Raw genomic sequence first — 24,660 nt, 5'->3', positions numbered from 1 at the left:
TACTTCTCGGGAGGCGCTGTGTGTTTTCATCTTGCCGTCTGCTTGACGCTTCGGTTCTTCTCTCCTTCTCCTCTGTTTCTACTGTTTGCGCATCTGCCCGTACCATGTCTTCCCTTCCGGTTTGTTTTCTCTTCTCGGCTTTTTTTGTGTCTGTTGTTTTGTCCAAATTCGTCCATCTTTGCACTTATGTCTCGACCATCCCGACTGGCGCCTTTCTCCTGTACCTACCTACCTTCTTCATCGCCGACTTCCTCGTCATCTGCATTGCGAGACTTTTTCTGCGCCCAGTAAAGGGCCTGCCGTCTTTGGTTGGCGCCGTAATTGGATCATTTATAACGTAGGTTTGCTTATGCCACCACCGGTCAAGGCTGACACTCCATAGCATCTTGTCAATTGTGGGCGCCTCGTCGCAATTAGCATTCTACATCAAGACTGGAGGCGAGCTGGAATGGCATGAGGCGAAAACCTATGCCACCACCACAGATGGGATCAAGGTGCTGCTCACCGGAGGCTGGGCCGTGTTGGCATCCGGATGCCTGATCCTGGCTGTGGCCTGGTTCGCCCAGAACGCAGTCTTTAAGGCTGTGGGAGACTTTTTGATGGGGATGTATCTCCAGGTTCTCTCTGGTATGTTCAACAATACCTACAGGCACTCTTCAGTGGCTGACAGAACCCCTAGTCTTGCGATTCATCATCAAGCTGCGCCACGGCAGACCCAAGAGAAAGGCAGACATCGAGACCGAGACCGACGTTATTGATCCATTTGTCGACACGGATTCCTCTTCGAATTATAACCACTCGGAATCTCACAGGCTTATCAGAGATGGAGAAAAGACTTTCACAAACGAGACGAAGGCTTCCGGCCGGATGGTGCGGATGCTTTCTTGGATATTCAAGGCGGCGACACTGGCCTTCCTCACCACCACGATGATTCTTCGTCCTCACTATCCCTTCGACCACATGTCCATCACACTCCCCGTTTCCTTTTTCGATATTTTCAAATCCGAGCCCGATCACTGCGTCGAGCAGAGGCGCATTATGAAGAATCTATGGCCATTTCCTCACCTCATCGACAGCTCAAACTGGCAAAATGCGCAGGGCGACTTCAAAGGCTGGGCGCCGGGCCACAAGAGCGAGATGCGCGACCGATACAGGCAACGGACACCCGACTGGTTGCCTGATATGCTCCCGCGTGGATTCTTCCGATGGGATCCGAAGAGATTCGAATCTTTTAGCTCTGTTCAGGAATCTTGGAAACGCCAGTGTCCCAACCTCCGCATACGAGAGCCTTTTTATAACCCGGTCAACGATCCTCTCAAGATTACCAACCTCGACACTGACGTCCTGGAACCGCTGAGAGAGGCGTTCGATTCCGAATCCGTCAAGATAAAAAACGTCGTCTTCATTCTGATGGAAAGCCTTCGGGAGGAACTCTTTCCCCTCCGACAAGGCTCCGAAATGCATAAAATGATCCTGAAAGCTAACCCAGAGGCCGACCGAGAACTGATCAACTCGCGACTGGCTCACCTCACCCCCCATCTCGAAAAGATTTCTGGCATTTCTGGAAAGTTCACTGATGCCAACGGCTCCAGCTACGACGCCCCGGAGTTGAAGTGGAATGATCAAGCACGCCCTGGCTTCGGCGGCATTAATGTTGTAGGTGGCTTTACTAGCGCTACCATGTCCACCAAGAGCTTTGCGGCGAACCATTGTGGTGCTTGGCCGATGCCCGTCGAGAAGTTTGAAGAGTCCGAGACGGACAGTTATCAACCCTGTATTCCCCAGGTTCTCGGCATGTTCAACGAAGTAAAGGAAAACGCATCTTCCGAATCGGCCGACTTTAGGGACTGGCCGTGGTACCCTGCCCTCTTCGAGTCTATGACGGAACAGTACGACCGACAGGAGAGGTTCGACCAGAAGATCGGTTTCAAGCACATCATCGCCAGGGCCGAACTCAAGCACGATCCGAAATATAATGAATCCGACCCCGTCTATAAGCCAGTCAACTACTTTGGATTTGCCGAGCCCGTCGTGAAGCCGTATATCAGGGATTACATCACCAATGCGACAGCTAATAACCAACGCATCTTTATGTCGCATTTCACAAGCACCACCCATCACGCTTGGGATACACCCGAATGGTTCAATACCACCGACTACTTACGGACGGGAGGAACATCAAAGTGGCATACAGATTTCAACAAGTATCTGAATACCATTCGTTTCCACGACGCTTGGATGGCAGAGTTGCTGCAATTATTTGACGACTTGGGCATCTCTGATGAAACCCTCGTCGTTTTCGCTGGAGATCATGGACAGACATTTCAAGAAGACTACCACAAGACAGGAACGTACGAAGTCGGACATATCAGCGACTTCCGAGTTCCTATTACATTCCGACACCCCAAACTCCCCCGAGTCCAATACGAGGCTAACGCGACTACCATCTCCGTTCTGCCCACGATTCTCGACCTCCTCATCACCAGCAACTCCCTCAACGATAGAGACTCGGATATTGCTTCCGACCTGGTCAACGACTACGAAGGCCAATCTCTCATTCGACCATACAAGACCTCGGATAAAGGCCGGCGTGCCTGGAATTTTGCGGTTATCAACTCTGGCGCGGGTATGCTTGCTGTTACCTCTGCGGATGTCCCTTGGAGGCTGGTTATGCCGTTGGGCAAGGTGTTTGAGTATACATTTACAGACGTGAGAAATGACCCATTGGAGAAGAATCCCATCCCTGCTTGGTCGCTCGACGTCTTAGAGGAGGCCGTTCGCAGAAAGCATGGTAAAGAGGCTGCCCAGTGGGTGAGAGAGGCCCCTGCAGTTGGGCAGTGGTGGAGTTTGGAACGGCAACGGTTATGGAAATATCACTTATGAGACTTGGCTGAGAAATGTAAATACTGCCCAAGACTTAATTAATATTCATTACAAGGGAAATGTAGCCATGCCTAATCGTTCCCTTTCGGAAGATCACATTCGCCATCGTTGAACGCCTGTCCTAGATCCTAGTACTTGAACATGTCGCTTGGGGTTCCTTCTCAGACATGAGCCAGGTTTAATGCTATTTTTAGGTGACAAGGGTATCCCAGGTACAAGGTGAGGGTAGATTCGATAGGAAAGATGCAGGCCCTGGTTGAATCTTCGGCACTTCACGTGCCAAGCTTCCATAGTCGACCAACGACCAAAGAAAGTCCTCCAATAGCATGTCCAAGACATCGCCCAACCCTGGGCTGTCATGAAGACAGGAGTACGCGCCTAACTGTGCGTTGAGTTCATAGAGCTTGTTTAACTGGATGAGATAATTAGTAAACGTGTTGTCGTGGTACTAGTTCTAGGATTGGCTCACCATGTTTTTGGCAATTAACCAACGGCTTGCAAGCCTTTCCATCACCCCCATAGTCTGATCAAAATATAACTGAGCGTCGTATTGGTCAACACAGTCAAGTTGTTGCTGTGAACCTAACGCTAGGCAATGAATTCCTGCGGCAATAGCAGCGCAGTACGTGTAAAAGGAAGAGTCGGGGGAAATGCCGCCCTTAGAAGTCGCCGCCAATAAAGTCGTAAGCTGTCTTGCATTTTCCTGCGCCAAGTGAGAAGCACGCAAGACAAAGCTTTTAGGTGCCCTTGCGGCGATGGGTTTTAGTCGAAGTCGTAGAAGAAACGGGTGGTTTAGCAGACAGTGGCAGAGGTGGAAGAGCACATGCGCAAAAAATAGGTGACCAATCTGGTGCTCATTGATGCTTTCGTCCCCCTGAGGTCCGTTGCACACAAGATCCAGGATAGAATCCTTCCTGGCTTTCAGATATGACTCAAGCAATATGAGAGAAGCATTTGTTGCCGTAAAGTCTGATCGGGGATCCCAAGGTGGCAGATTGTCGGCTCTACTCCGACCATGAGTCGTCCTTGCACAACGGGAGAGGATTGACGAAGTCACAATTGTCAGGCTGAAGAAGCTGGGGGGATTGACCAAATCAACATTCCAGTCCAGCATTTCTTGCAACGTTGGCATCTGCTTCCACTCCGCTGTTTGAAATGCATCCTCGTCGCAAGGAAGTTGTAAGGTGCAGTCGTGATCCGAGATGGTTGCTGGCCGCGAGCGAGCGCATGACATGAGTCTGTCTACGAGATATATCGACCAGAAAGATCTCCGTCGCTCTTCGCGTTCTGTGGCTGGGAGGAATATTGGCGGTTCGGACTGTAGATCGGCGTCTTGGGAAAGGCGAATAGCGAGACCTAGTCGCAACCAACCAGAGCTGGTTCTTCCCGCTGATTCATCACGTAAAAGTCAGCGATTCTCAATTTAAACTCATTTGAATGTGGGTTGTGGCTTACCAGTATAGTCAACAATAGCCAGCAAGGCGACGGTCTGAATTACCGACAAGTCGAGGTTCTCATCGACACTTAAATGATCCTCAATCACACAGAGCCATGACTGGCGGGAGTAAGCGGCCGCGGCGTCGTGGATTCTTCCAGCAAAGTAGGGGGCATCTGAAAAGCGGACGGCCAAGGCCAGCATGGCAAAGAGTAGACACTTGGGCACGATTTCATTTTCTAGCCTCTGTTCAAAAGAAGCTTGGTGGAAGAATGAGTATGGGCGGTTGTGGACACGTGAGAAATATGTATCGAGGAGGGATCGTAGGACGTGGGGAGGAGGAATACGGTCGAGCTGGCTATTGGAGTGCTCAATTGTCAGCGCTGCGATTGATATTTGGTAATAAAGGGGAAATTTGGAGTGTCAACATACAAGTCTTCCAGCGTTTCTTCAGCTAACGAGACATCGTCATCGCAAGCCAGAAAACTTGAATCAGGTTCGATTTGGCCATCGGGTGAAGGTATGCTGAAGTGGCCTTCCGCCAACAGCGATAACGATGGAGAGCAACTGTGATTTTTTGAGAAATTAGGCAATGCTCCAGAAAGTGAAAGGTGGCGCGGCTTACGTCTGAAGCTCGGCGTTCCCTTGGCTGAGCCTGCTCAAGGCCGCCTCAATTGTCGAGAGTCGCTGCAATAGGTCGGGCTCGTTGTAAGTTAGCCGACATTGAGGTGGAAAGCTTTCCGAGAACATATTCACATTCGGCGTGACAGGAGGCGGCAATGCATCGCTCCTGCTGACGTTGACCGTTGTCATAGAATAGGGCTCGTAAACGCAACTGCGTCGGTTCTGATGGCAGTGGGTGCAGATAGGTCGTTGTCCAGAACATTTTATCTTTCGGCGTCTGTTTGGAGGAAGCAATACAATCAGCTTGGCTCAGCTTCACTCCCGCCAGGACGAGGGCGCTCGGCATGTACTTACCTGCAATTGGCACAGGCTTGGCGGATACGTTTAATGACACCCGTCGGTGACGCTCCATGTGTATCCATCGGCATATTGGTGTGGACAATCAGAGTCTACAAATTCGCAATATGAAAGGTGAGGTCTGTTGATGACTTTCGAGGAGAGTAAAGCGAGGGGGAGCTGTAGACTGGGGAAATCTGGGGTTGGTGGGGACGGAGATGGACGGATGCTTAGCCGTGTCATGACATAGATCCCGAGGTGCATTACCGCGGCAGTTTTGCCACATTGGTTCTTAGTGGCACTCACAGAGGAATTAGATACTCGTTCTTTACCCAAGCCAAATTAGTTGAGGACCCTAGCGACGCTGGACCGATTCCGGGATCGCCGGTCTAAGTACCGTATGGAAGATCCAATTCTCGTGATGACCGTGTGTTTCCATCTTCGATACATGTTCTATTTAAAGCTTGCTCTGTGGTTTTCGACCTCTGTACTCGTCCCAATTAATCTTTCGACCGGCTTGAAACTCCGTAACACCATAGGCACCCGGCGCATCGGCCTTCATCATCTCCTTGAACAGCTGCTTGATGACAATTGCCTGCTTTTCCTGCCCGCCATGGGCCCATCCAGCTCGAACCAGGTCCTTGCACATTCGCGTCGCATCAGAAGACGATACTCGTAATCGCACCAAGAGGGAATTCAAGAGCGTTTCCAACGCTGCTCCGTCAGTGGCCACATCTAGAATGACTCCCTTCGCCTTGAGCTCCTTTGGCGATACGGATCGAGCTGATATCATTGCTTCGCGAGCAAATGAAATTCCCCACTCGCGGATGACGTATTTTGAGATTGTCGCAGGACACAGTCCCAGCTTTGCTTCGCTCAACGTAACCGTGGCGTTTTCGGCGCACAGTCGAATATCGCAGGCGAATGCTAAACCGACTCCTCCGCCGAATGCCGGCCCATTGAGACAAGATATCGTCACCTTGGGGCAGTTATCAATAGTTTCAAACAGTCGATACAGTCTCTCAAATTGGGCATCGGCAGTTGCACCCCCTACCCCGACGGGTGTGCTATCCTTGCCGAGATCCATTCCGGTGCAAAAGAACTTGCCACTCCCCGTGATGACAATTCGGCTGAGAGTTGCATCATTTGCTGCCTCCGAGAAAGTCGAGATCAAATCATTGATCATCGTAACGGTCAACGCATTGCCATTCTTGGGTCTATTCATTGTGACTTTGAGATTTGCCCCTGACCGGTGCACAAGTAGACCATCGGTCTCGTTGATGCACGTCCAGGATAAAGATGGCGCTCCTTTCTCAACCTTTGGTGCTTTTGCGGACTTGCCCTTGCTTTCCAACGCGGCACCAGCACGGCTTCCAGTTTGCTTCGACAGTTTCTGGGATATCCACGTCCCCGTCGCAACAAGCTTGCTCAAGTCGACACCCGTTTCGATCCCCGCCTGGTCGAACATGTATACCAAGTCTTCTGTAGCGACGTTGCCTTTGGCTCCCGGCGCAAACGGGCATCCGCCGAGTCCAGCGACGCTACTGTCGAATACTCGAATTCCGCAGTTGTAGGCTTCCCAGACGTTGGCAAGGGCTTGGCCGTACGTGTCGTGGAAATGACCCGCCAGTCGGCTGAGCGGGACTCCATTATCGGCGAGGAATTTGATCAGATTTCGCGTGTTGGAAGGCGATCCAACGCCCAGTGTATCACCGAGACTGATCTCATAGCAACCCATGGCGATGAGCTCGTTGACCGCTTTCAAAACAGCAGCAGGGGGCGTGAGTCCATCAAACGGATCAGCAAATATACACGAGACATATCTGGTCTCATGGATTAGCTCGTCGGATACGTCGAAAGTCGCAGGAATGCTCACCCTCTGACCGCCAAACCCCGGCGCTGCGCTTCTTGGGCAACAGACCGCGCTCTCGCAATTCCCTCGTCCACGGTGCAGTTGATGTTGGCCTTGCTGAATCCTTCCGTGGCGCTGATAAATACCGCGACCTCTGAAATTCCATATTGACACCCAATCTCAATCCCCTTTACATTCGGGATCAACACAGGGAGGCGAAGCGATTTATTCTGCAACAGTTCTTGGATTGGCGGACTGTTCAAAACCTCGCGGCAGTCACTCAGCTGCGGGACCGCTCTTGGAGAGACGACGGATGTAACTTCAATAGCGCGCAATCCCGTGTCATGTAGCTTGCGTATAAGCTCGAGCTTGACGTTTGTGGGCACCTTTTGGGCGATGTTTTGTAGCCCATCGCGGGGTCCGACCTCGACGATTCTGATGTTCCTGTCCATGAGTGATGATTAGGAGGCACTGTCTCAAGCGTTGTCTAATGCACTGAAACGACTTATTTTAAGCCGGAAATAATCCGACATATGCAATCCGATTGCCAAATTAATTATCTGCTATTTGCCTGGTCACCCTTTAACGATTGGGTTGGGTGCGGACCGCCGGCTATTGTTGGCCCGACCGGACCGAACTTGTGGCCGCTCGGTCCGCACTCCGCACCACCTTAGATATTCTCAATAGGATTCTGACTAAGGATTGTGGCCTGGCAGATGCTCAGAAGGGAGTCGTTTGAGGGCAAGGGGGTTCTCGAATAAGGTAATTGACAATTCTTGCACTGTCTCGGCAGCGTGGATTAAGCATCAGTGCCCATATTTCTCGAGAGTACGAATGCATGGAACATGGTATGTTGAGTGTCATATTACGAAACCGGCTCCATGAATGCCCCGTTGAAAAAAAAACGACGACGCTTCTGGGTGCGATGGCTGGGTTTCTGTTTACATGACAATCTCAAAAAGGGAATGGTGACCTGCGAGTATGTACTTAATTATGTAGACATCTAGCTATAGTTTAGGCCTGATCATGCTCTGCTTGACAAGTCGATTCCCAATATCTCGAAGTAGATGTTTTTGGATCTTTCCACTCCCGGTCTGAGGGAAATTGACCACGGCTTCCTCAGCACCCACCCAGAAAATATGCTTGGGCGCCTTGTGTCGACCCAATTTCTCTATCGCCCAAGCACGAATCTCTTCATCACGGGGTCGGCTTTTTGCCGCAGGCGCCAATCTCACAAAGGCGCCCACTACTTCGCCGTATTTTTCGTCATGTATCCCGACGACACTGGCTTCTGCAATGGCTGAATGCTCAAGAAGCCGTTCTTCGATTTCTCGAGGGAAAATATTCTCGCCGCCTAGGGCCAAGATGTTAGCGAGACACAGCCTGGTGGCTAGGAAGAACGGAAACGTACCGCGAATGATCATGTCCTTGATACGACCAGTAAGATAGGCATATCCATCGTCATCAACAAACACCTCGTCGCCAGTGTGCATCCACAGAACTCCATCTTTGTCCTTCTTCATGACCTCGTCTGTCATCGCTTGGTTTCTCCAGTAACCCTTCTGCAAGCCAAAGCCGCTGGTGCACAGCTCCCCTTTTTTGCCTCTTGGCACAATGTTTCCTTCGCTGTCAATGACTTTTCCCATCGCGTGTGGTATGATCCGACCGATGCTATTCAGTCGTCTTTCAAGCGAGTCTTCCATGTTTGTAAGGAATGTTACTGGACTTGTTTCCGTCATTCCATACGCGATGAGAACCTTGTCAAGGCCCATCTTGATGCTCATCTTCTTGCCCAAGGCCGCTGGCATAGTTGAACCAGCGCTTAGACCTAATCGCAAAGTTGTCGGAGTCCACCCTATCTTGTCCGTCACTTCCATTTCCGCGACAAACATGGTCGGCACTCCATACAGCACCGTGGCGTGGTAGTCTATGATGGATTGTATCACTTGGCCTGCATCAAAACTATCCGACGGGAAAATGATTGCACTTCCGTGAGTGAAAGAAGCCATAAACCCAAGGACAAGGCCAAAACAGTGAAACAATGGCGGTGGACAGCACACTATGTCATGTTCAGTTAAGTGCAAGGCATCCCCTACGAATCTTCCGTTGTTGATGATGTTGCTACATTTCGTAAGCATGCCACTCTAACGAAGGAGCAGGTGGACCATACAAACTTGACAACATCGCAGCTTTCGGGTCGCCAGTTGTACCTATCCAGAAAATTAATATGGATGGCTATGATAATCTTTCATCAACAAGATCTTACCTGAGGTGAATTGAAGGTTGATTATGTCTTCGGGCGTGACCGACTGTGCAATCCGTTTCAATTCTGCAGCACTCGCCGCGTCAACTAATGAGGTCGACAGAAACGAATTATACTCTTGAATTTTGACTTCTCCTTTAAGCCCGGATACCTCATCAAAAGAAATGACTTGTAACAAATCAGGAAGTGGAGACCCTGGTGTATTGTGCTGATGCAACTGCTCGATATGCTGATGCAGTTGTCTAGACCCAATAGAGGGTGCAATAAATAGCACTTTGCAACCTTTTGTGCCTAGTTAGCTCTATACTCGGTAAACTCTGATGTGGAGTACTTGCTGCTTTTCTGTAATGCATTCTGAAGTTCATAAGGAGTATATGTCGTGTTCAGAACCACAACAGGGCATCCGAGTCTAGATGCTCCAAGGAGGGTTTCCAGATACTCGAAACGGTTACCGGCCATAATGCCAACGCACTCGCCATGACGGAGCCCGAGTTTGAATAAAGCTTCTGCTACTACCCAGCTTCGAGCTGCCAGCTGGCGGTAGGAAAGGCGCGCTGATTGCCATGGAATAATGACTGCGGGCCGGTCCCCGTACTGAAATGCTTGCTGATCCACGAGAGAGCCTAGAGACGTATGCCAAAGAGGCGGTTCTGTTGGGCCCTTGAGGAGACTCAGTGTCGACTGGGGTGGTTCCATGTTGCTCGGCGATGGAGGAAATGGCCTAAGCGTGGCAAGGTGAATAAGTGAGAGATTAAGTGGCAAGGTTACACAAGAATTCTTACCGCCTAAATTGAAATGTTACGAAAATTCTCTTCTTACCATGCCCATCTATACTTTGTTCAGTATCTTAATGAGGTGCCCCGGACTTCGATTTGTCGCTTTTCCGGGGCTGCTCCACAGCTATCCGTCTCTCGGTCCGGCTGTCCGATGGCGCTCCTCTCCGGAACGCCATTATCCCACATTTGATGACATGGCCCAGCCAAATTAACTGGCCTTCTCTATTGATCCCATTGTGTCAAAGTAAATCTCCTTGGCTCCTGTTGTATCTGTTCTATCATTGTCGAGACTATTCGCCGCCCAAAATGTCGACCTCATACTCGTATCCCGCTGTACAGTCAAAGCTCAATATTCACGATCAGGATTTCAAGAATAATCGAGAAAAATGGACGCCGGTTCTGGAAAGATTCGAGACTGCGCTGCAGGATGTTTGTAACGAGGGCACTGCCGCCTCGCTTGCGCGTCACCAGAGCCGAGGTCAATTGCTACGTATGTGAACCCGGCTCAATAGGCGTTGGCCTCTTGTCTTCGGGCGGGAAAACTGACCATGATCAATTCAGCGCGAGATCGGATCGCATTACTTCTGGACCAAGATTCTCCTTTTCTCGAACTTTGTTCCTTTGCAGGATTTGGAAATCCTGATTCCACTGCATGCGCGAACTTGATTGCCGGTGTTGGGACAGTAAGGTAACTCAACAAGCCCGATGGAATTTGTTCGCCGCACAAATCTGACGTGGATAGCGGAAAAATATGCTTAATCATGTCCCACATTCCCACTCAAAGTGGTGGTGCTTGGAATGAGATGACAGGTGAGTGACCTTGACGAAGTGCCGTACGCTCTGCTAACCGTAGCCACAGTGCTCAAGGTGAACCGGATGCTAGAAATAGCGTTCGAGAATGACTTACCCTTGATATCTCTGGTTCAATCTGTAAGACTGCCTTTTATTCAATTGACACAAACTAACTCTGCTCCAGGCTGGCGTTTTCCTTCCACAGCAGTTCCGCGTTTTCCACAAAGGTGGCCAACTCTTCCACGATCTCGCCATCCGTAGTCTTCACGGCAAGCCGTCGTGTGCTGTGGTATTTGGATCCTCCACTGCAGGAGGAGCCTACCATCCTGCCTTGTCGGACTATACCATCTTTGTCGCGAACCAAGCCCAGGCTTTCCTTGGCGGACCTCCTCTGGTTAAAATGGCGACCGGAGAAGTGATTGGGGCCGAGGAGCTGGGCGGCGCCGAGATCCATGCTACGCGAACCGGCCTCGCGGACCAGATTGCCTCGGACGAGTAAGCACCAGATGATTGACTACGTGGCTACAGCTAACAGAGTTGTCAGATTTGATGCGATTCACAAAACACGCGACTGGGTTGCCTCCTTGAAATCCAAGTCGAGGCGCCTGCTGTCCGAGGCAATGGAACCTCTACCTCCGAGATATCCTATCGAAGACGTGCTTTCCCTTGTTAACCCAGATATCCGCAAGGCGTTTGACATGAAGGAGGTGGTGCTACGCCTGGTCGACGATTCGAGGCTCTCTATTTTTAAGCCCAAATACGGACCAAACATGCTCACTGCCTGGGCTCACATAATGGGTAAGTCCATATCAACAGCACCTGCAACGTTCATATCACTCTAACACTTGGAGGTTTCCCGGTCGGCATTGTGGCCAATCAGATATCAGTCATCAACCCCAACGAGGCGGCCAAGGCAGCTCAATTTATCCGACTTTGCAATCAAGAGTGAGTCGTCAATTTTTACACTGTTTAGATAATAACTAATCTGGTATGAAGGGGCACCCCCATCATCTTTCTCCATAATGTGACTGGATTTATGGTCGGTGCAAAGGCCGAGCATGCGGGCATCATCAAAGTTGGAGCACAGCTTGTCTCTGCTGTGTCGTGTTCGCAAGTCCCTCACATCTCCATTATTCTAGGTGCTTCGTACGGCGCTGGAAACTACGCCATGTGTGGTAGATCATACAAGCCTCACTTCATCTTCACATGGCCGACAGGGAAATGCAGCGTTATGGGACCAGACCAACTTGCCGGCGTGATGGAGCAGATCCAATCCGCAAAGGCCCGACCCAAGGGAGAAGAAGTGTCTGCGGAAACCATACGGGGACAAACCGATACCTTTAAGAAACAAGTGCAGAGGGATGCCGAAAGCTACTCCACCAGCGGCATGCTGATAGATGATGGTATTATTGACCCAAGAGACACGCGCGATGTGCTGGGAATGTGCCTCGAGGTAGTTGGTGGAGCAAGGCCTTCGAAGATGGAGAGTAGTAGGTTTTTGGCCCGAATGTGAGATATATCTAGATCTTCTTTCCCTTCTTTCCATTGAAATTTTGCTATTAGAATTCCCATTGCGTCACAGTTTACCTGCATTGACTTTGATCATATCTACACCTCGCCTTATTTGGCATAGTCAGAGACCACAAGTGACATAACGCATGAAAGTATCTCAAATGATATATTAGATGTATACACGGGTCTTCAAGCCGCAGCAGGCCCATTTAAACCATGTACAACCGAATTATGCCTTCAGCACCAGCTCGATGATGCTTTGGAACGCACCAGGAACAGTAAAGACTGAGCGAACCTCAAGATTCTCATCGGCCTCCTTGAACAAAGCTTTCCATTCGTCCAAAGTGCGCTCCATACTGTTGAAAGCCGTGAGCATTTGCAGGTCGGCGGCAGATAGCATGCGCTGAGCCATGACAGGCATTGTACGATTGCCATGCTCATCATGAGCCGGCGGGACCACATTCTCACATAGCAGAATACGAGCGCCGGGTTTGAGGCTCGGAACCAGGTTCCTCAGAATAGAACAAGCATCCTTGTTTGGCCAATCGTGTAGGACCATCTTGAGAAAGTACACGTCGGCTGTTGTGGGCTGAGGGTTGAAGAAGTTGTGCACCTCGTAGGAGACGCGAGACGCCATGGCAGGTGGCAAATTGGATTGAAACTTGGCTTGGTTTTGTTGTAGATCCTGGACAATGAACTTGAGTGCAGGAAAGCTCTCGGCAAGGGCTAGGGCATCATGGCCTGCTGAACCTCCGACCTGATGGGTTTGGTCAGCCAATGTTCCACCTGATTCATATAGGTACATGAACAGTCGACTTGTACTTACATCAATTACAGTAGCCTCGCCGAAGCTGTTCCAGTCAAAAGCAACCAGCAGATCAGGTGCCTTGACAGCCGAAGTCGAAGCAGCTATCTGCATCGCCTCAGCAAACCTGTTGGCGCGATATCCCTCTGGCTTCCCCTCGGGAGTCCTGTCTATGTACTCCCAGGGTGATATCGGATGACCGAGGTGGTCAACATCAGCGAGCGCGACGCCAGAGTTCAAAATATCCTCGCTTGGCTTGTCCCTCCCTGCGCTGAACTTGCTGAGAGACTCGGGGACGTATACGGTTCCCGGGCGGACGTCCTCAAAGTTGTGGCCTAGCCAGCTACGCCAGTTTGGATATCTGGCCATGAAGGCTGTGGTAGAGGTGTGAGTTATGCTGCCCGAACCAGGCGGCTTTTCCGCAAATAGTCTCATAGTCATGGCATGTCTGATGACTCGTCGCACGATGGATTCTGGAAGGTTGGTTTTGCTAGCTATCTCGCCGTAACTGGCAGAGCCACCAAGTGGAACTGCAGAGAAAAAGTCGAACTGGTTTATGATATCCATAATCATCGTGTCATGGTTCCACTTTGCTCTCTATGTCAGCGACAACTTGTCTAGATTGGGGTTACTTACGAACAGCGGCTGCATAAATGCCATGTCTTCTGGCCCAAGAGCCATGTGGTACAGGTCAGAAGTGGCTTCTATCAGCTGGAATCGGAGCCCCATCAACTGGGGGTCTTTGGGATAGCGTTCCAGGCCTTCTTCTTGGAAGGATGGCGCCGGATGGCCATTGTCTTCGAGGTACTTTGCGATGGCATTCGCAGCATCCGAAATGGATGCTGCGAGGCTAGCGAGTGTTGGTTCCGGTGAACTCATTTCGGTGTTGATGTGCTTGAGATGGATTTGAATGAGGAATTGAGACCGACTAGGCACTGCGTTAACACAGAGATATTAAAACGCAAGGCTCCTCGGGATTACTTGACTCCTAGCTTTATTTGTACATGGCACCACTCATCCATCTACTAGAATAATTTCAACCAATGAGTCATTTGCCAATGTATGCACTGCTGACATGGCTGTCAGATCTTGGTCTTATTGGAGCTTAGGACACGAATTGATAACCGAAGGGAGACAAGATTGACCAAAGTTCTTTCCCAAGTCGTCTTTGACTGGAGGAACAAGGGTATGACTGTACACAAGACCGCCAAAAAGGTCAGCACTAGGATGCAATGATACACGCGCGCATGCATGGTAAGCCACGCCAGAGAATGCCACCGAATTTCGAGCATAAAGGCAAGAAAGGGAAAAGGAAACGACACGCAAAAGGTTAGAACAACGAGCTATGACAGCGGCATGACGTATTGAGGGGTAGTGTGGACGAGATGAGATGCGGGCAGATGGTGTATTGGTTGGATGAGTGATGTTTGCTGGACCTTTACGCATATGGATGGTATGATGATTCGACTAGGCTGGGTTCTGATATGATAACTCAACTCGGATTGTGACTCAAGATGATTCACGTAGGAGAGTTGGGCAATGCGGTTGGGTGGATTTACGGGGCTGTTGAGCCATTCAATAGGCTGTTGCAAATTGGGCATGACCTCTTGGCTTTTGCTACAACCGTGGCTTCGCATCAAGGCTTTGCATCTAAGCAAAAGCCAACATGGAGCTGCCTGTGCAGTGAGCTACCTAGTATTATCTCGGTGCAACTCGTCATTCAGCCAGTGAATAAAACAGCGTCGAGCTGCACCGCCCCAGCGAATAGCCTCACAAAAGAGGAATACGGTGGGGATCTGTGAAAGCGGGGTTCCCAAGGCAAATCTCCGTCCGATCTAGCCACGCCCGGAGAAACGCGGCCAGATACCCGTCCGTCGGTCCGCCTTGGAATGAGCGGATTCGGAGACGGAAAGACGGACCGGGAATAACTGTTTTGGGAGGATTGGCCATATGTACATACTCAAGGTGCGCTTCAATTCATTTTGTAGACCGCCATTAATAGAATACCTGTGATTCGACAACCAATTAGCGACTTCATCCGTCGTACTGCCCTCATTTACGTCGGAAGCTGAAGTCGAGATGGAGACATTCCCGCAGCGAGAGCCTCTCTTCCTGGCACCTCAGCCAATAGATCCTAGTACTGGACGATTGGTTATCCAAAAAGTGCTTATTGCGAATCGAGGCGAGATTGCATGTCGTGTCATTGCGACTTGCCGAAAACTTCAAATTCGCACCGTAATTATATACGTGCAAGAGTAAGCATTTCTGTCAACTGACTGCAAAACTGTACAAATGGCTTATAATATCTAGGGATGCGGATTTACGGCACGTTGTCGAGGCTGATGAAGCCATCAACGTGGGAAGCATTTCGGCCCATGCGATCAATCCATTTTTAAACATCGACCTGCTGGTCCAAACGGCACTCGATACGAGATCAAGCGCTGTCCACCCTGGCTACGGCTACCTGAGTGAAAATGCCGACTTTGCTACTCGCGTTGCCGAAGCTGGGCTGATCTTTCTCGGCCCCAGCCCTTCTGCCATGTCGACCCTGGGCGATAAACGAAGATCAAAGAAGTATCTGCAGGACAATGCGCCCGACGTCCCCTTGATTCCCGGCTTCTCCGGGTCTAGCCAACAGGTAGGGGACCTCGAAAAAGCGGCAGAGGAAATCGGGTTCCCGGTCATGCTCAAGGCGTCCGCCGGTGGAGGTGGAAAGGGCATGCGCATTGTGTGGGAGTCGGCGCAGCTTCGCGACGAGTTGGAGCGAGCCCAGTCAGAAGCTTCGAGATCCTTTGGATCCAGCGATTGCATCTTGGAGAAGTACGTTGAAAGCAGCAAGCATGTGGAGATTCAGATTATCGGCGACAAGTACGGAAACGTCGCGAGCTTCTTTGAGCGAGAATGTTCTGTTCAGCGCCGCCACCAAAAGGTCATCGAGGAGACGCCTTGTATATTTCTCTCCGACGAGGTCCGACGCGAGATGGGAGAAACTGCGGTCCGCATCGCCAAACTCATTGGGTACGAGAACGCCGGCACTGTCGAATTCGTCGTCGACGTCAAGACGTCCCGGTTCTTCTTCCTCGAAGTCAACGCGCGGCTGCAGGTAGAGCATCCTATCACTGAAGAAATTACTGGAACCGACCTCGTCGCCTTGCAACTGTTCGTCGCAGCAGGAGGCAATTTAACATCGCTATCACACATCGAATCCCTCAAGCAGACGGGCCATGCTATTGAGTGTCGACTTTGCGCCGAGGACCCAGCACGAGATTTCTTCCCAGAGCACGGTAAAGTCCAGCTTTGGCGCCCAGCAGATGGGCCTCTTGGACCGGGTAGAGATGTTCGGTATGAGACGGCCATACAAACGGGTTCCTCGGTGTCAATCCACTTCGACTCTATGATTGCCAAAATTGTGGTGTGGGCTCCAACGAGAAACTTGGCCATAGAGAAGATGGCAAACGTCCTGGCTCATACAGCCTGCATCGGTGTCAAGACCAACCAACTGTTCCTCCAGCGCTGCCTTTTAGAACCTGCGTTCCAAGATCCGCGGTACAACACATCCTTCATCAATCAGAACCTAGAACGCCTACTCCGGTCCCCAGACTGGGAGGGACAAGAGTTTTCGAGGAAGCTTGCGAGCGTCATTCCCAGTCTGTTCATCCGCAAGTTACCTCACTATCTGTGCGGAGGCGTATCTAGCAGACGCCCTTTTCAGAACGTCCGAAAGCAATTCCGGAATCAGCGCTACGATCCAGTTAGTGTGCATTGCGACGTCGTCACAGGTGATTGGCCTGGTGACTCTAACGAGTCTGGCGAAAAAGCTCCGCCGACGCTATGTTTATGGATGCCTGCATCCCCGCGCGTGGATTCACAACATGAGCAAGTCAAGATCATCCCCTTCGGTGCATCCGGAATGTCCGGAGACGAGAAGAACAACAAAGAAAATACTGACGTCCCCAACAAAGCGGCCATTGCAATTACTAGCCAATACAACAACATCAGCAATAAGCTTCGACACATAGCAGATGACCCAACAGTTTCCACAGAGGTCAGCATTGTCCGCTGGACTCCTATCTTAGACGCCGCATCTCCAACCTCCAGCCATTCATTCTCAGCAACCCTTGAGATCTCAATCCACGGGTCCAAAGTCCAGGCCCACTGTGTTACGCCTTCCAGCGAGTCTGGTCTTCTGAGCCACTCGCAAGTTGTATTCTGCCACATTCCACAACTCGGAACATATGTCCAGTTCCAAAGGCACAGCCTTCTGTCGTATGCCGAGGGCCTTCGCTCCACTGTTGCATCGCAGATCGGTGAAGTGCAGAACGACATTCTAGCACCAATGCCATGCAAGGTCCTGTCGCTGCAAAAGAGCATTGGAGAGGAAGTGAAAGTAGGGGAGGCTGTCATGATTATAGAGAGTATGAAAATGGAAGTCAGCATCAAGGCTAGCAAGGAGGGACGGTTTGAGACATCGTGGAAAGCGGGTGATGCGGTAGACGAAGGGAAGGTTCTTTGTCGGATTGAGTCGTAAGATTATTGCGAGAGATTAGAGGTTAAATCACTACATGGATAAGCTTGGTCCTTCAACTCGTGCCTCGGCTCATTCAAGTGGATGAGTGACGTGGTCCTGCTTGTCGGTGTTGCGGGTTTCAGCTACCTGGTTCCACCGCGAACCGCCCGTTCCGAGAGCTGGGTACAATATTCATCCCGTACCGAGGACTTCATTCCACCCGTGAGCCCAAGTGCTATTATCAGGGCATTCAGTACGGACTTCTCGTCGCAGTGCATCTCATTGCACCTCATTCGCGGACTCGGACTACGTAGCAACACCGGTCTGGGTAATAGAAGCATACTGGAGTGGCCAGTCCTTATCATTCCGTCTCATCCGGCAATTCAGCTCGACCCCCAAGTAGTGCTAGCTACAGACTTCTTAAGAATCGCTATTGCAACTACAGCGGCTTCGTCGCATCGTTCGTGATCCTACATTGTGCATTTCTTCTTCCTTCCCCATCTGTCCTACTCTACTTCCTTCGTCCTCCTTCGTGCCCAGTACACGCCTTCCCCTTCAGTTAAATCGCCTCTTCCTTCCACTTATTCTCATTCCGGAGGGTAGTAATTGCTGCAACATGGTCTGTTTGACTTCCTCTAAGGCATGTTGATTAATCGATGCCTAAATAAAATGTGGCTGTGCAATCCTTCGATCTACAAGGTAACACTCCAAGGTAACATGTCGCATGTTTGCGATTGGCGTCAGCCCAGCTCAAAAAGCTTATCATACATGTGTGGATCATTTCAGGGGCGTTTCAGCAAGAGCATTGTCGCTGGAAAGTGCCGTAAGCGCCCAGAAGGATCCGGTCGGACCTTCTCCAGGCGCTTCCAATCCTTTGAACTGCGAGATTTGGGGGCTGAGCTGGATACGAAGAACCACGAAGCGGCAATGGCGGAAGAACTACAGAAGGATTCTTGAACTGGTTGCGTCTACAGAGTGAAGAAACCTGAATTTTAGTACGGTCGGGTTCCTGCTTCCTCTCCTCCCACACTTGGGCACTAGAGAAGAAGAGCATACTTACGTTCTCCAGCGGATCAAGTCGCTTTTTTTATCTACGGTGCCTATTCTTAGTTCACCGTGTGATTTTTCATTCACATCAATTAGTCGCGCGACCCTATCCGAATAGCCTTCGGCATTCTTCATGTTAAATCGTCTCAGAGTAAACCCAGCTTCCGACAACGAGCTGAATCTTAGTCGCTGGTCTTGGGGGCCAATGGCATCCTTCTCAATACTACCCCGCTAGTAACTGCACTAAAATGGCAGGTCCCCCTGTATCCCCTGTCACTAATTGCGCTCCTGCTAGGCCGTCTAATCAGTTCCTCACGTCAAAGGATGGAAGCCCTGAGATCTCTAGATCCTTAGCCTCTTAAAATGATCGAATGGTGGCTGTGTACAAGTTTAATGGCTTCTATGTATTTTTAAAGTATTGCTTCGACTAATCAAAGACAGACATCCTATGGCTCGATACCTTGAAATGACCTCAACTCCTATTTGTACACTAGAAACTTTATGATAAGCTTGAAAATACAATTAATACTTAAAGCTGGTCGATTCTGCTGAGATTAAGAATGAACAATCAACCCAGCATCAAGCTCCTCATCCATCACACAACCTAAGCCTACGCATCCCTACATCCCTTTACTACATCATGCTTTCCAACTTGGTTACTGCGTTTGCATACCTGTCTCTGGCAGCTGCAATGCCCGCAAAGCGACAGCCAATCGACGAGCGTGGCCTCCACAGCATCATCAACGACCTGGATGCTCGTGGCGAAAGCCTCGATTCGCTCATCAAGCGAATTGACCCCAAAATCTACAGAGACGAAATTCCTGATTGTTCTACGGAGGACCCGAGCTTCATGATCCCGAAGCAGACCGGTTACTCGGTTGATCAAGGTGTCAAGCTTCCGAGGATGGGCAACAATGATGCTTGCACGACTGGGCACAACGGCGATCACTGCTGGACTGAGTACTGGCTCGTTGAGTCTGCAGTAGAGTATACAAGCTGGCAGAACTCTGGTGCTGCTATTGACTGCAAATCAACGTCGTCTTGTAATTCGAATGTTGCTCAACTCAGACAAAGCTGCACCTCATACACCCGCTCATCGAGCAATGGTGTCGACTACAAGATTCTGGACGCCTCTTTAGCCTATGCCATTCCCAACACTGCAGCTACGGTCACCTTCGGCAGTAGCATCAACTACCAGCATACCGATGTTAGCAGCGACACAAGCATGATCTGCACAACTGATTCCACAACCAAGTATGATTCTCATTAAGCCCCCAATAAATGGCCTTTTGCTAACCGTCAAACTCTAGCCAATGCAACTGGGAGGACCAAGCCTGTCACCAAGTCTGGTTTGCTGATCGCACCAAGCGAATCTGGGGACACATGGACCGAGTCTGTGTTGGCACGACTGACGCGGGTAAGTACCCTGATGTTCAAAGATCTGACCCAATTCTAACCGATTTTTGCACAGCGGTTCAGCAGCAAACTCTCAACGCCAACGGCCGCTATGTTCGCGGCCAGGCTGAATTCAGCATTGCCATTCCTATCAACCACATTGTTGGCTGCAATGCACTTTGCTCCGATCAAACCTACAGCGAGCCTATCCCTACTGATGGAACTGTTCGCATGCCGTTTGATGTCACCTTTGATTAGGTGTATTTACAATATGCTAGATTGAGGTGGAAGTTTTGAGGGTAGCGGTCGCTTGTTATGCCGGGGCAGTGTCAACTCCGGGTCAGCAGTATATGCTGAGAACCTGGAAAAAGCTCTGTGTGGTATTTCATCAATCGATATATTTGTCTTTAGATTTAGGTTGTCAGTAAGCAGATTCTTCTACATGTTGCAAATCCGTACTCTTTATTATCCAATGCTCTCTAGCCTTTTGAGGGCTGCTCAGCTATCCCATGCACACTACATCAGGTAAGCAGCTCAATAAACTGGTGAGTTTTAACACTATTCTGGCATCGATATGTGCATTCTGAAGAGAAACGTTCGAGTTTTCCGAAATTGGGGTTTTATTTCAAGCTTGCATGAAATGCTGGTTCATCGAGATCCCATCGGCTTGGCTGGAAACGTAAAATGACACTAGCTAACTTATAACGGATATAGAAGCGCCTGGAATCGAGGTTCTCTTACTGTAGTTGAGAATGCACGTCCGTCGGATATAACGGAGAGAAGGTTGATGGATCCATGATGCTGCAGTAGGAGGAAGCTAGTACTTGGTGAAGCGGGGCGGATGACTAAAAAAGGCAAGGGCAATGACTGTAGTAATTTCACCATGTCCTCCAATCTGTAAACTTCGGGTGGCTTTCTTGGCTCAACTTGCAGCTTCAGTGCTTAGGGAACGATACGCGAAGTGCTGCATCGGAATCCATGACTCGCAGCTCGGTGATTACGTTATTTTGGTTCCATCCCCACTACTAGGTGGGCTCCAAAAGCGGCCCCAGTCTGCCTCGCTCATCCAGGAGGCAGGAGGGGGGTCGTTGTGTGAGGAAAACAAAGATACGCCAATTGCAGATTGGAACAAGTAAGGAAACAAGCCAGTCATTTGATGTGATTTATATAAGTATCCTAGGAATAACTAACTACAGTATAGAGTGTTTATTTATACGAGCACCCGAACCTACTGTCTCTTCTAGCACTGGGTGTAGTACTAAATATGTGTCTCTATTATTTGTGCGATATTGAGTAAATCTAAAAGAAAGAAAAAACACTCAATATCAACACATACTTGGTCAATCAAATGTCAGTACATTGGCACATACACTGATATATGCTTGTGTTTATGTGCCATTGGATACTCTCCCAACGAACGACGCCCCCATCTGGTTCGTTACTCTTAGATGAGGGGGCCGCTTTTAAGGGCCCTTAGTATTAAACAGCTTCCGATTCATGTTGACTACTGCCCATAGGTCGGACCCGTCCTGGACATAGGTTTGTGATACCCTTCATTCTCGTGTACCCAAGATATACCATCTGGTTACACCGTTAGTAAAATTAAAAAGTAAATGGCATGTAGAGGATAACCTTTTATAATATGCTGTCATTGATCATTGATCGTTGGGGATGTTAAGCAAGGGCAGTAGATCTATATTTCGAGTGCATATATGCACCTGAGGATTATAGCCACGGTATCTGACCAGAATTTAACAAAACCAGTGTAATTAGACTCTAAACATCATAATTCTGCCTAGCTACTCATCCAAGGCAGGTGTATCTGCAAAGGAAGTCTTGGCAAAAGCCTCCGGATACCGGTCACCCGAGATATCCGCCTTCTCAGTCTCCAGCCGCACGTCGTTCTTCTCCTTCTCGGTCAGGGAAACTCCACAACTGCCCACGTTCTCAGTCAATCGTTCCGGCTTCGTCGTTCCGGGAATTGGGAAGATGTCATCGCCCTGCGACATAAGCCAAGACAAGGTTAACTGCGATGGCGTTACTCCTTTCTCCTTGGCAATCTCGGAGATTCTGTCCACAATCGCAATGTTTTTAGGGAAGTTCTCTTCGCTGAATCTGGGCAACCACGCCCGAATATCCCCCTCTTCGAAGTCGGCATGGGAGCGCAAGGTTCCGCTCAGCATGCCCCGGCCGAGAGGAGAGTACGCAACGACGGCGACGCCAAGCTCCCGCGCTGTCTCCAGAAGCTTGAACTGCTGCGACTCAATCTCCAGCGAGAAGGGTGAGTACTCCATCTGCACTGCGGAAATTGGATGCACGGCGTGTGCGCGACGGAGAGATTCGGCGCTGCACTCGGACAGACCCAGATACTTGATCTTGCCAGCCTCCTTAAGCTGCACCATGGCGCGCACAGTCAACTCGATGGGAGTCTTCTGGTCCAGTCGGTGACAGTAGTACAGGTCAATTGAGGATACGCCGAGACGCGAGAGTGACTTGTCGCAGGCCGCCAGGCAATATTCGGGTGAGCTGTCGATCGCCATGTTGCCATCTACATACTTGTTGGCGAACTTAGTTGCCAGGAAGATGTCATCTTGCTTCTCTGGGTTGAGTTTAAACCAACGACCGATGAGGTCTTCGGAATCCCCGTACATGTCGGCTGTTGATAGTTAGTACAGCGCATCATGAAGTATTTCGGCTGACTGGATGGTCGTCCTGGGCTTACCGGTATCCCAAAAGGTCTCGCCCAGCTCGTGAGCCTTATCTAGGAGCTTCATGCGTTCAGCGTCAGGCTTGGCAGCGCCGTAGAAGGCGCTAATGCCCATCAAACCGAGGCCTAGCCGAGTAACCTGAGGGCCATTTTTACCCAGAGGGCGCGTAGGCAATACATGGGGCGACATTGTGTTGGGGCTTAGCTGGTTTCGTGATAGAAGGTGTTGATCGAGAACTCGATATGAGTCTGTTGACAATGTAGGTGAAGCGGATCAGAGAAATTGAAGGGCTGCGGGCTATTTGCACTTTTATACTTCGAGGTCTGTAAGTTTGTTGGTACTACTGCTCGGTCTGTACCACCACCCTGACTCCACGCAGCCTTGGCTCCTTTTCAACAAGTGGCTGCAGGAGTATGCACACTGCACGGCCTTAAGCTTTTATCCCCATTCAGCCCCTGATTTATTGACGAAAAGGCGGATGTGAGTTTCGCAACATATTAATCACGTTATCAACTCCGCCTCCGTTATCTCCGGCGACGTGCAGTAGCCAACTTAGTTCTCCGCAAACCTCCGACGTAGTTTCTCCACGATGGTCCACTGAAAGCCCCGCTTAGAAAGCCTAGAGCACGCGTTCTCGTTCCATGACGTCTTTATTAGGCAATCCAACACCCGAGGCTGATAACATCCCAGCGCACGTCGTCTACCGAGGCCTAGTGTACCTCCACTCTACTACTTGAGATTCTGAGCGACACTCTACAGGGGAAACCTTGCTTAACTACATTGGCCGAACAAAATTCGTTAGTCGTCGTGGAAACTGATTGCCGGATGTTGCGACACCGATGCGCTGTGAGGGCTTCTTGACCGCAGAGCGTCGTCCATGTGTGTCAGAGCCTAGTCTAAGAGACACGGAATTTTATTTTAACGATTGACGATTCATCCAAAGCACATTCATGTAATATATCGGACAGAATTGAGTCAATTGCAAGCCCTCCATTAAACCCCAAAGTGAGCGTATGGAACCCAATACATCGCTCCAACTCCTTCATCTTCGACACATAGCACAACGTCCCTCGGTAATATATCGTCTCTCAAGTGCCTGGAGCCCGCATCCACAGCGCCTTTCCCTTTTTCATTTTTCACGCTATCTATCAGTTTGACTAGCCTGATGTTTGACTTCAAATCCAGCCAACGGTTCGAAGCTGTCTAGTAGCGGTGTGAAGACCCTGACCGGCGGAATGGTCAGTTTTTTCCCCCTCATGCATCCCGTCATACGTCATATTCGTCATATCCACACACAACTCATCATTGTCTTCTCACAAAGTCCCAATAACGTGCCGAAACCCCGACAGGGGCAGCCGCTGATCAAGTCAATGATTCGTCAAAAACTTCTCTTTTTTAATCTGGCTAGTCCCACAAGCGGACAGATATGCAAGGAATGAAGAATGCCTGCGGAGATTTAGTTCAAGAAGATCAGCGACTGTGAGAGACCATTTCTTCCCGTCTAGCAGCAGTTGGCTATTTAATGGATCGAGATCATGATGTGACCCTGGCCAGAGAAATGATATCCTTCACTGAGGCATACGCGAGATGAGACCTTGTTTGTGTCGGAACGGTTCTACCGCATCGAGTCCCATCGCCTCACATAGACCGCGGATTGTGTCAATTTCTTCGGCTACAAAGCGTAGCTTTGAATGTCCTGGTGTTATCTCCATAGACATGAGCAGT

The 24,660-nt window shown here is 50.1% G+C and overlaps 9 protein-coding genes across 9 annotated transcripts; 4 read left to right on the top strand and 5 right to left on the bottom strand.

Annotated features, from left to right (window-relative positions):
* Positions 1-104: 104 nt before the first annotated feature.
* Positions 105-2,883, top strand: BGZ61DRAFT_481041 (alkaline-phosphatase-like protein; the record flags this gene model as incomplete). The annotated part of the gene is made up of 3 exons (XM_046249259.1): positions 105-337; positions 383-627; positions 680-2,883. 3 exons carry the CDS (start codon positions 105-107, stop codon positions 2,881-2,883), a joined length of 2,682 nt encoding a protein of 893 aa, XP_046101178.1.
* Positions 2,884-3,007: 124 nt separating this feature from the next.
* On the bottom strand, positions 3,008-5,390 carry BGZ61DRAFT_508007 (fungal-specific transcription factor domain-containing protein). Its single transcript, XM_046251936.1, has 6 exons — positions 5,297-5,390; positions 5,075-5,219; positions 4,944-5,020; positions 4,339-4,676; positions 3,353-4,272; positions 3,008-3,295 (listed from the first exon to the last, which is right to left on the bottom strand). Exons 1-6 carry the CDS (start codon positions 5,368-5,370, stop codon positions 3,074-3,076), a joined length of 1,776 nt encoding a protein of 591 aa, XP_046101177.1. The 5' UTR covers positions 5,371-5,390; the 3' UTR covers positions 3,008-3,073.
* A 345-nt stretch (positions 5,391-5,735) lies between these two features.
* Positions 5,736-7,582, bottom strand: BGZ61DRAFT_358864 (uncharacterized protein; the record flags this gene model as incomplete). Its single annotated transcript, XM_046241008.1, has 2 exons — positions 5,736-7,101; positions 7,155-7,582. The coding sequence occupies 2 exons, from the start codon at positions 7,580-7,582 to the stop codon at positions 5,736-5,738; spliced, it is 1,794 nt and encodes a 597-aa protein (XP_046101176.1).
* Positions 7,583-8,137: 555 nt separating this feature from the next.
* Positions 8,138-10,089, bottom strand: BGZ61DRAFT_508005 (uncharacterized protein; the record flags this gene model as incomplete). Its single annotated transcript, XM_046251935.1, has 5 exons — positions 8,138-8,484; positions 8,542-9,251; positions 9,301-9,340; positions 9,397-9,675; positions 9,729-10,089. The coding sequence occupies 5 exons, from the start codon at positions 10,087-10,089 to the stop codon at positions 8,138-8,140; spliced, it is 1,737 nt and encodes a 578-aa protein (XP_046101175.1).
* Positions 10,090-10,439: 350 nt separating this feature from the next.
* BGZ61DRAFT_425492 (carboxyl transferase) lies at positions 10,440-12,474 on the top strand (the record flags this gene model as incomplete). The annotated part of the gene is made up of 8 exons (XM_046243648.1): positions 10,440-10,659; positions 10,731-10,857; positions 10,912-10,979; positions 11,029-11,099; positions 11,146-11,456; positions 11,506-11,759; positions 11,813-11,906; positions 11,958-12,474. Exons 1-8 carry the CDS (start codon positions 10,476-10,478, stop codon positions 12,472-12,474), a joined length of 1,626 nt encoding a protein of 541 aa, XP_046101174.1. The 5' UTR covers positions 10,440-10,475.
* Positions 12,475-12,626: 152 nt separating this feature from the next.
* On the bottom strand, positions 12,627-14,259 carry BGZ61DRAFT_456591 (S-adenosyl-L-methionine-dependent methyltransferase). The gene is made up of 3 exons (XM_046246538.1): positions 13,915-14,259; positions 13,300-13,866; positions 12,627-13,230 (listed from the first exon to the last, which is right to left on the bottom strand). Exons 1-3 carry the CDS (start codon positions 14,155-14,157, stop codon positions 12,703-12,705), a joined length of 1,338 nt encoding a protein of 445 aa, XP_046101173.1. The 5' UTR covers positions 14,158-14,259; the 3' UTR covers positions 12,627-12,702.
* A 1,098-nt stretch (positions 14,260-15,357) lies between these two features.
* On the top strand, positions 15,358-17,806 carry BGZ61DRAFT_535415 (carbamoyl-phosphate synthase L chain, ATP binding domain-containing protein; the record flags this gene model as incomplete). Its single annotated transcript, XM_046254276.1, has 2 exons — positions 15,358-15,533; positions 15,589-17,806. The coding sequence occupies 2 exons, from the start codon at positions 15,358-15,360 to the stop codon at positions 17,804-17,806; spliced, it is 2,394 nt and encodes a 797-aa protein (XP_046101172.1).
* A 1,666-nt stretch (positions 17,807-19,472) lies between these two features.
* BGZ61DRAFT_358512 (uncharacterized protein) lies at positions 19,473-20,485 on the top strand (the record flags this gene model as incomplete). The annotated part of the gene is made up of 2 exons (XM_046240971.1): positions 19,473-20,086; positions 20,143-20,485. 2 exons carry the CDS (start codon positions 19,473-19,475, stop codon positions 20,483-20,485), a joined length of 957 nt encoding a protein of 318 aa, XP_046101171.1.
* A 1,536-nt stretch (positions 20,486-22,021) lies between these two features.
* On the bottom strand, positions 22,022-23,332 carry BGZ61DRAFT_520170 (NADP-dependent oxidoreductase domain-containing protein). Its single transcript, XM_046252437.1, has 2 exons — positions 22,950-23,332; positions 22,022-22,883 (listed from the first exon to the last, which is right to left on the bottom strand). Exons 1-2 carry the CDS (start codon positions 23,122-23,124, stop codon positions 22,027-22,029), a joined length of 1,032 nt encoding a protein of 343 aa, XP_046101170.1. The 5' UTR covers positions 23,125-23,332; the 3' UTR covers positions 22,022-22,026.
* Between the last annotated feature and the right edge of the window lie 1,328 nt (positions 23,333-24,660).

This window comes from Ilyonectria robusta, assembly GCF_021365365.1.
Source record: "Ilyonectria robusta strain PMI_751 chromosome Unknown BGZ61scaffold_17, whole genome shotgun sequence".
NCBI lineage: Eukaryota > Fungi > Ascomycota > Sordariomycetes > Hypocreales > Nectriaceae > Ilyonectria > Ilyonectria robusta.
The sequence above is the reverse complement of the archived record's forward strand: the minus strand, read 5'-3'. Positions and strand labels throughout refer to the sequence as shown.